The sequence below is a fragment of the Cotesia glomerata genome, linkage group LG10, assembly GCF_020080835.1.
Source record: "Cotesia glomerata isolate CgM1 linkage group LG10, MPM_Cglom_v2.3, whole genome shotgun sequence".
NCBI lineage: Eukaryota > Metazoa > Arthropoda > Insecta > Hymenoptera > Braconidae > Cotesia > Cotesia glomerata.
The window spans coordinates 5,031,306-5,041,806 of record NC_058167.1 but is presented as its reverse complement, the minus strand read 5'-3'; the positions used below and the strand labels follow the sequence as shown (position 1 = coordinate 5,041,806).

The 10,501-nt window shown below is 40.9% G+C and overlaps 2 protein-coding genes across 2 annotated transcripts; one reads left to right on the top strand and one right to left on the bottom strand.

Moving 5' to 3' along the window:
• Window positions 1-1,171: 1,171 nt before the first annotated feature.
• LOC123273363 lies at window positions 1,172-3,787 on the bottom strand. Its single transcript, XM_044740766.1, has 3 exons — window positions 3,346-3,787; window positions 1,930-3,243; window positions 1,172-1,542 (listed from the first exon to the last, which is right to left on the bottom strand). Exons 1-3 carry the CDS (start codon window positions 3,785-3,787, stop codon window positions 1,172-1,174), a joined length of 2,127 nt encoding a protein of 708 aa, XP_044596701.1.
• A 5,056-nt stretch (window positions 3,788-8,843) lies between these two features.
• Window positions 8,844-10,114, top strand: LOC123273362. Its single transcript, XM_044740765.1, has 2 exons — window positions 8,844-9,470; window positions 9,536-10,114. The coding sequence occupies exons 1-2, from the start codon at window positions 8,844-8,846 to the stop codon at window positions 10,112-10,114; spliced, it is 1,206 nt and encodes a 401-aa protein (XP_044596700.1).
• Window positions 10,115-10,501: the final 387 nt, after the last annotated feature.

The window sequence follows — 10,501 nt, the reverse complement described above, 5'->3', positions numbered from 1 at the left end:
TTGTCCGTGTGAAAAACATGATGGGCTCAAATCTAAGCCACAAACAGACATTGTTTAGCCTTGGGATTTATAAATAGTCATTGCAAATACCAATCTAATCGGAAATTGAATTGGCACACCTGTGGGTATAAAAGGTATTCGTGGTATCAATATATTTTCACCTCGAAACTTGCCATTAAGAATGGTGCCTTCGATAACGTTTTTCATTAATTTTTTGATGACTAATCGCGTACCGTTGCATAGCCGTGGCGGGTTTAAATTACGAAGCAAAATAATTGAAGATCCAACCTTCAATTGTAAGTTATGTGGTGGCACTCCTGTGCAAATCTAGTGAGTTCAAAAACTCTGTTGGAAAATTTACAGCTTCAGTATCATCGCAAACTGTATCAATAGATTTATATGATACCAAGTCCCCTGGAAATAACTGTTGTATCTTCAGATTTAAAATGTCAACGTCCACATTTTTTGCAGCTAACATTGCTCTTTCTGCAAGCCACTCGAGATTTATGTAATTCGTGTGTACATCGGGAAATATTTGTTCAATGAGAGCATCTTGCGAATCAATGATTGTGCAGAAATCATTCGCTAATTTTATGTATCCAGTTTCAGCTATAGTGACTTTTCCATCGCCGATATCTAAGAGTTGTTTTGAGAATATTTCAGCGGATGGATCTTGAAGAATTTGAACGCGCATATTCACTTTCAGCTGTACTATTTCAACATTACGCCACAATACCGATAATTTTAAGCAGGCGTTGATTTCATCAGCGTATGTTGAACGTGGAATGACGGGAAGTGTTTGTCTGAAGTCACCTGAAAGGACTAACAGAGTGTCACCAAATATTTTGTCGTTGTTTTTAATATCTTTCAATGTCCTGTTCAACGCCTCAAGCGAATGTTTGTGTGCCATGGTACATTCATCCCAGATGATAATTTTACACTGTTTCAGCACTGTAGCTATGGACGATTGTTCTTTTATGTTGCACACTGCGTCAGGGTTATTTTGAATATTTAGTGGTAGCTTAAATACTGAATGAGCTGTTCTGCCTCTATCCAATAAAGTTGCCGCAATGCCCGATGATGCAACGGCTAATGCGATGCCATTATTGGATCGTATTTTGGCGAGAATTAGCGAAATAAGGAATGTCTTGCCAGTTCCACCTGGTGCATCTCAAAAGAAGAACCCACCTTGTCCTGCTGAAACTGCGAGCATAATGCGGTCGTAAATGGTTCTTTGTTCCTCATTCATTAGTGGGACATTGCGAGTAACAATCGCCGCCGTTTCTACAGTGTTGTACTGCATTTCACGATTCATTTCAGTGTTCATTAAATCAGTTGCACCTCGATTTGGCGAATTCATACCGAAATGACTGAGTGGTAAGTTGGCAATGATAATGCAAAGATCCTCAACAGCAATCAATGCTTCATTGTACATATCGTCGCTGAATGTTATAGCTAGATCGTTACACCATGTACGATGTTGATGCAATATATCATCAGTCATTGAATCTTTGTGATTATCCCACAATATCTCTGCTCGGGCTGGAAAACATTTAGTCAACACTATAGCGAATAATAGACGAATTTTTATAGCTGTACAGTTTAATGCTGCTTCAGCAAGCATACATTCCCACTGATTGTCATCTTCTAGCAAGCCGAGTGTAAGGCATGCATCTTTATACGTTGTATGCTGTTGCCCATTCACTTTACGTATATCTTGAAATTACAATGGGCCAGTAACATTAACCAACAATAGTCGAAGATAAAAGCACTTAGTTTGTCTTGAATTCACTGTAAATACTCGCCCCAGGGCGTTTGATTTGAATAAATTGGGGTATGCATCAACTAGTGAGCCTTGCTTGCGGGGTATCCATCGTTTTGTTTGAGCCCATGTGAAATAGCGTGGTACTTGTGAATAGAGTAAAGTACGTGCAAAGGCACCAAAATCATCCGCACGATTACACAATTCAAAAATTTCAGTGAGTGTAGTTTTTGGTGGATTTATAGCACGATCAATCGCTGTCTCGTTCGTGAAATATACACGCTGACCATTTTCAAGATGAACGGCTAACTGAACAACTGCTGGATCCCGTTCATGAATTGGAAAACCAAAGATACGCCAAACAGCTTCATTGGAACTGATGTACCGACCTATTTGGTAGAGCGTTATTTCATCGTTTTTATTTACTGGAGGAGCATTCACATTGGTATTTTCCACTCTAAACACCGCCATGTCACTGCCTTTATGGACATACTTGCAAATGTATTTGATGCTCTTCACAGAACTGCAGAACTCAACATTAATATGAGCATTGTATGTTTTGCTCAGCAGGGGCGAATATAGCACGACCCAACGATTGTCAATATCAATGTCTGTGTTGCTGATGTTTTTAATAAATGATTGTCCGCCATTATCTGGATTCCTTCGACGATATATTGGATATCCGTCGACATTTGTGATTGTATCAGTAGTGAAATTTTTAGGAAAATTTTTTGTACATTTTCCATCTGACGTGCAAGGCGATGAACGATTAAAAATACCGCATGGGCCATGAATCATGTTTGATGTAACAATATCAAACAGCAATTGATCAGTAGACGGATCGGGAATTTCTGCAGAAATTATATTATCTATCTCTTCAGGACGGATTTTGTCGATTAACCAAACCAAAATGTGGGCATGAGGTAATCCTCGCTTCTGCCACTCAACCGAATTCAGCCAGCCACGTGTGGGACCGAATACATGTGATTTAGTAATAAAATTTATTAATGACTTCAGCTTTTGTCTAAACACACGTGCTGTAATGTCATGACGATGTATTGCATTTTGGCCAGGCAACAGCAAAGATGTAATCTCTGGCCATTTTGGATTACATGTGAACGTGATAAATAAACACGGTCGTCCATATTCACGCGAGAAAGTCAAAGCATCCTGTATATACTCTTGCATATGATGTGGACTGCCTACGTACGATGATGGTAGAATGACAGAGTTACCAATTTCGACGGCGTCGGCGTTGTTGACAATAGCGTCTCGCAAGTGAATGTACTCTTCCACACGTAGCTTGAGTTGATTATATCGTAAGTATCGTAGTCGTTCAACTTCTATCTTCGCGTACATGTCGACCATGAATTGTTGACAAAGCTCTCGAAATCGTAGAATGACGTTATCCAGCCCGCGTCTAATCATCAATCTATACGCATAATAATCCTTCGAGCTAACGTTCTTGTTTGTTTCGGCTCCTGTAATAATATATTCATGAATATTAATTTAAGTTAATTGCGTTTAATAATTTAATTGGTTTGTTAAAAGTGTAATAATCAAATTCATAATAAATGAAGTACCTGATACGGGATCTCGTTGTTTAATATTTATGCTATATCCGTCTTGTCCCTTCCAGAAGATTAGCGGATATTGGAGAGCGTCATATGAACGGTGTGTATCAGCAATGAACTGAAGATTATTATTTCTCCTACGAATCACAATTTCTCGTGCACCTGTACGATCGCCAACCATGATTCCAGCAACGTCGTCAGCAACAGGTGCATTGAATCTACGAATGTATTCTCCAGCTGGTGTTTTATCAGGATTAATAACAATACCGTGATTATTGCTTTCTAATTTGTGCATGTGGGATTTGAATATTTTCAACAATTCATTATGCTCATTCAATAGAGCATCCAGCTCGCCGAAGATGCGTCTAGCTAAGAATGAATCAAGGTTATTGTAGCCACAACGTGCATCCACCCGATTGGCTAGTGCGCTTCCGGAGTCCTCGCCACCCATAAAGTAGATTTGTAAAAATTTATGTGGTTTGTTTGGCATTGGCAGCAATGAGCCTATTTTATGATAAACTTGGCCTCTGATTTTAAATGTAGAATTGTATTGTTGACCATTTGCATTAGTGTTTTGAACTATTTCTGTTGCTCCGAACGATGTCATTTGAAAGCATGAGTTGAATATTCGAATGGACTTCAGGAACACGTTAGAATCCGAATCTGTGCCGATAAGCAAACCGTTCAATGGTTCCGGTGGTGTTTCCATTACAGGTAGTTGTACCTTCCCTGACGCACAACACATTCCGGCTGGTTCATTTTTGAATTTCAAAGTATGACAATACGGGCATTCTTTGTCCATAGCACCAATTACTACTTTTGAATGAGCATAATATTCAATATCGGGCTCATACTGGAATGCTAGACGCAGAAATGATGTAGCTACAAATGCTTGATGTGCCTGTTGGCGTTGTTGGTCATTCGCTCTGCGTCTATTGACAGTAAAACGGTGTGATTGTCGTTGTTCTAATCTCATGACTTCATTGCGTTCAGCTTGTTATGTCCAAGGGCGTTTTTAGAGCGGTAGCGTAAACGGTGGAGGTTTGGACCAACAGTTTAAAGAATACGCAACGGAGGTTTTAATTCCGTTGTTTTAATTGTTTATGTGGGACGTTTCGATGTACGAATTTACCACGCCTTCGTTTGAGACGGAACACGGATTTTAATTAGGAGTAGATGTACTTACTACTTGCTGGATTATTTCTTAGGATCGGATCCGTGATTCCAGGGCTGATCGTAGTGACTGTTCCTTGATTGGACCCTCTGTTGATATTTGCAGTGAATGGATGTGGGTGGATTTGGGTTGCTTATTCTAAGGGGTCCTTATTTTACGACATGAACTTATTCGAAACAGATTTCACTTTTCAAGATTTATTTAACAAACACCAAAACCTTTACACTTTCACAATTTTTATTAGATCGAAATTATTTATTAATGAATTTTATTTATTTTGAGCTAACGTCCTTCCAGTCCCCCGTAGGGTAAAGTGCGCAAATTTAGCTTTAAAAGATCTTAAGTTACTCATTAACCGAACTATCGCCTAAGTGCAGGGCAAATTAGAACTTTGAGAATCCGGTTCTTTAGATTTTCTTATTGGTCAAAATCTCGCCTATTGCAGGCCAAATTAAGACTTTGAGATTTTGACTCTCTAAATTTTATCTACTGACCGAGCTCTCGCCTAAGTGCAGGGCAAATTAGAACTTTGAAAATCTCGACTCGTAGACAATATTAACAACTAATACGTGGCCTGCCGGTTAAACCGCGTCCAAACTTCCTCTAAGTGCAGTGCAAAATGAAGCAAAGGACTCTACAAGGCACGGGCCTGTCAATTTAAATGCAGAAGTCGAATTAACTAACAAAAGACGTGGATTTGGCTGTTGATCAACGTTTTAAAAGATCGCGGTGCTGAGATTGCAGAAGTCCCCGCTAGTCAATGAGCAGTCACGTAGCATATTTTATTGTGGCTTTCGCGCATGGAGAAGTCTTCCATCTGCGCGGGTGATTTAAATATAAAAAAATGCGGGTGGACATAACATTCCCCCGGAAAAGCGAGCAGCTAGTATAGTTTTTCGGTTTTCCTATGGCCGCCTTCCCCATCAGCGAGAGTCACTTACAATCTTTAGATAAAAATATTCTTATCATAATAAAAGAGTAAATGAGGAAAGTCATCTGGTGCGAATATTTAAATTTAAATTTATATTTTTATTTCGCACTGTATTATATGCTGACGGATGGTTAATCGTCTTCGTCGCTTCTCGAGTTCGCGAAGCCGTGTTGAGTGTCAGTGTTGTCTGAGCAGTGATTAAGTTTGCTTGGCAAAATTAATTCTGTAATAAAGGAAAGATGTACTCAGTGCAGAAGAATTTCGAGGGGTATGGTACTTGGTACCAGATGGTCGTGATGGTTTACGGGGAAAAGGTAAGTTGGAATTTGGTATATACATTAGAGAAGAGCGTTAAAAGGAAAAAGGAAGAAAAAGCAAGAAAGAAAACGGAGAGATAGTGAATTGTATATAAAACTTTAATTTTTTTTTTTTTTTTTGCAAGGACATAAGGGTGGGTATCCAAATTTTGAAGGATTTGGCGCGTCCAGTGAATCCGGCTGAGGGGCTTCGTTTGGTATGTCAACTGATGGACTTGTTCGGTTCTCTTCCACCTGAGGCAGTGGAAGCTGCAACTTTCTTTTGTCTCCAGGGTATTGAGTTCGTATCAGACCCATGGACATTTTAAGAAGTGGTTAGTCCAAACAGCTGAGGTTTGGAGATTTTGAGGGTGGCCTTGGTGGAGGCGGTATTCAATGGCCTAATCTCTATGCCCTAATGGTAAGTGAGACATTCCGATTTATATTATTTTCGTTAACGAGGAAATATTCATGTGTAGGAAGAAAAAAATATTTTCCCCTTTTTTTTTTCTCTTTTTTTTCAGGTTTGGTGTTTCGGATGTCGCTGACTGACATTAAAAGGATCTAAACTGTTGGTTCAGCAAAACTCTATATATATATATATATATATATACATATATATATATATATATATATATATATATATATATATATATATATATATATGTTGAAACACTAAATTTTTTTGCTTAATTTAAAAATTTAATTATTTAGACCATTAAATCTCGCGGATAAGAAATAATCGCCTAGACTTCTAAAAATTAGGATTCGCTGCTCTGGGATATTCCGCTCCTGTGAACCAATGAGTGTCTTTGTCTTAAGATGATTTTATTAGTTTGAGACAGAAGTTCTCACGCGTGCCAGTTAATTTATTTTACTTACTTACAAATTTTAACTGCAATGATGACCCTTCGTCTATGATTGACCCTTTGGCAGGTTGTAGATAGATAGTCGTAGTAAAAAGATAGGTGAATAGTGGTAGCTTAGTAATAGTGTATAGCGGTGATAACAATAAACTTAACTTTATTACACAAAATAAGCACTTTTAATATAAACTTGTGGTATTTCGGTAATGTAACTTAACAAAATAGAATATTTGTAACAATGGAATGAATATTATTTATTCATAGAAATATGAGAGTGAATTAGTAGTAAATTATGGTGAATAGTCACCTAATAGTAGTAAAAAAGGAATATAGGATTAATTGATAGTAAGTTTTAGTGAGTAATTACCTAATAGTGGTAATAATGGTATAATAGTAAATTGACTAAGAAATATCTAACGTGGTGGTTGACACCGGGGGATAGATCGAAGTGTCGATCAATGCTCAAGGTTTGAGGTTCGTAACCGTTTTTTCTCCTTCTCGTGTCGTCCTGTGACGTCACGGGAGTTACACATTAATTTAGCGTCTTTATCGATTCAAAATCTAAGTTTGGTCAAGCCCTTTCGAATGGCACCAACCGCGATGAAATCGGTCAAGCCGTTCAAAAGTTATAAGCGGTTCACATACTTTCACACACACACACACACACACACACACACACACACACACACACACACACACACACACACACACACACACACACACACACACACACACACACACACACATACAGACACCGTGACAACCTCGCGGGGATAGTCAGGGAAGCTTCCTGTGACCTTCAAACGTCGAGATCTGATGAAAACTCGATTTTTGCAGAACGGGGTGAAAACAATAACTTTCCGATTTTTGAAAATCTTCGATTTTCTTAGCGGGAAATTAAAAATTAATAAAATTGTTCACCCTAAAGGCCATCCCTGCAACTTCCCGCTAATTCCATACCCTGGCGCTTAAAATTGTACTTATGATGTTTTTGAGATTTTTGAGCTCAAAATATAATTTATGTGATATTTTGAACTCGCTGAGCTCAAAGAGATAGTATTTATATGCATTTGAGCTCTTCGAGCTCAAAAGTCTGATAGAAGTTTCATAGAACACTACTTTTGGAATTTTCAAACCGCAATAACTTTTGAATAGATCCACCGATTTTCACGCGGTTGGCGGCATTCGACGCAGTTTTATCAGCCTCATAAAGAATTTTCAGATTTTATTTGATCGAACCAAAAATTTCGAAGTAATTTCGAAAAAACACTTTTTTCGGTTTTCTTTCGTTCACGATATCTCTCGAACGAGTTAACCGATTTTGACCAGCTTGGTTGCGATCGACGTGGTTTTTCATTGTCTAGAGCTGATTAGTTTTTGGAATTGATCGGTAGAGCCGTTTAAAAGTTATCCAAAAAAAAACCATGTTTGAAAAAAAATTTTTTCTTAGTTTTTTTAAGATTTCTCAAAATCGACAGATCTGAATTGGTCCAAATCATTCTCAAAATCTAAGTGTGGCCGAGCCCTTCCAAATGGCACTAACCGTGATAAAATCGGATGAGTCGTTCAAAAGTTATAAGCGGTTCACATACTTTCACACACACACACACACACACACACACTCGGGGCAGAAGAGACACTGCTACCGTGCGCGTCTCCCCGAGCGGATGGGAGGATGCTCGCTGTCCTTGGATGACACTTAATCTCTTAGTTGATGAGGTACAGCGGGTAGGAGCCAAGCAAAATAACCAAACAAAATACGCTCCCGTGGACCAAACTCCCCTTTAATGGGTTGGTCACACTAACTGATCTAACAAGACGATCGGTCCCTGCTGTAACTCACTGGGAGTATCCGGAACCTGTATCGTAGTTTCGACGATGCAGGCCACGGCTGATGTGAGCTTGCTCTGGCGAGGTGTAAGTTGCAGCAGTGGATCAGGAGCCAGCCACTTCGGGCCTTGATCAGGAAGTACGCAGTGAGTGTTAGAGATCGGAATCTTCACCGCTCCGAGCGAGTCTAGTCCGTCCGTGTATTCCGGGACTGGCTAAGTGTCGGCTAGGCCTCAGGGAACTGGGGTAGGAGTACTATCTCTGAGGGTACACCCGTTCCTAGTTATGACAACCCGCTCCACTCCGTACGATGCGTTGGTAAATCAAAAAGTATGAGTAAAAATATGGAAACAAACAAGAGTCAAAACGGGGCTCACGCCTAGCAAGCAGCTATATTAGCAAGCGCTGAGATGAAGAGGGCACAAGCGCTGGAACACCTTGATAAGCTTACTAGCGAGCTGCATGAGTTTGTTAAGTCTAAAGTCAACATCCACAAAGAGATCAAGATGAAGACAACCGGCGTAGTCAACGCCCTTCAAAGGTTCAGAACACTTGATGACGGATGGCAGGCACGACAACGGAAAACTCCCAATGTCACACCGAAGAAGAGCAGACAACCTGCCGCAGACACCGTCGAAGAGATGGACACCGGTGCCGAAGGCGATGGTGAATCTGTAACAGAAGACAGAAGCGACACTGGTGTCAGGTCTGGGAAGAGGAAAGACCGTAACTCTCCTGACCCAACGGTCAACCAAGTAATAAAGAAAAAGGACACAAAACCAAGTCCTCTGAAAGAAGTGGCGGCACGAAGTGCCAAAAATAAGGAGGTCGACGCGTGGCAAAAAGTAAAATCGAAGAAGAGAAGGCCGGAGCAGGATCACCTCTCAAAGCAATTGCCGAAGGAGCCACGACCGGAACCTAAGCGGAAAAAATCGCGCAAATGGATCAGACCTGACGCGCTGATAATCCGCCCTGCCGAAAAAGAAAAGTATTCCGAGATATTGCACCGCATAAAGCGTGATGTCCCAGCAGACCAGGTTCGAAATACCGTCGATAAGATCCGCAGGACGATGACCGGAGATATGCTGATCACGTTGTCAAGGAAAAGTTTGACAAAGGCAAAGCCTTGCAGAGGACCATCACAGGAATTCTTCAAGACGATGCTAAGGTAGTCTTTAAAGGTCCACAGGAGACCATTGAGATTCGAGACATCGACGAAGAAACGACGAAGGAAGAGATCCAGGCCGCCCTGAAAGAGGAAGTTGGAAAAGATCATGAGATACCTCTAGAAGGAATAAAAATCCGTAAGGCTTTCAGAGGTACGCAGACGGCTGCAGTCACTTTACCTATGACCATCGCGGGAAAACTAGTGGAAGGAACCGGCAAGATCCATGTCGGGTGGGTTAACTGCCGAATCAAAGCGACGACGAGACCTATCCAATGCTTTAAATGCTGGCACTTTGGACATGTTGGGCCCCAATGTAAAAGCCAAGTGGACCGATCTAAACTCTGCATCAGATGTGGACAAGAAGGGCACCGTATCGCGGACTGTAAAAATTCTGCCAAGTGTGCAATATGTGCTGACCAGCAAGGAGCAAAGGACGTGGCTCACCATGCCGGCACCTACAGATGCCCGGTATATCAGGAGGCGCTCCAGAAGTTGACGAACAAACAAGTATGAGGATATTGCAGCTCAATCTCAACCATTGTGAAGCAGCGCATGACCTGCTCATGCAATCCGTGTGAGAATTAGAGCTGGACTTGGTACTGATAGCAGAGCCATATAAACACCTGAGTACCCAACCCTGGGAATCTGACAGCACATCCAAAGCTGTCATCTGGTCATGTGGCAAGCTTTCTTTCCAAAATGCAGTCGACAACAGCAATGCCGGCTTTGTAGCAGTATCAGTAGAAGGCATCCGCTTCTATAGCTGCTACGCACCACCTAGCCTCTCCATTGTTGACTTCACTGATTTCCTGGATCGACTAACCGAAGATGCGAAGCAATACCATCCAGTAGCGATAGCCGGAGACTTCAACTCCTGGGCAGTTGACTGGGGCAGCAAAC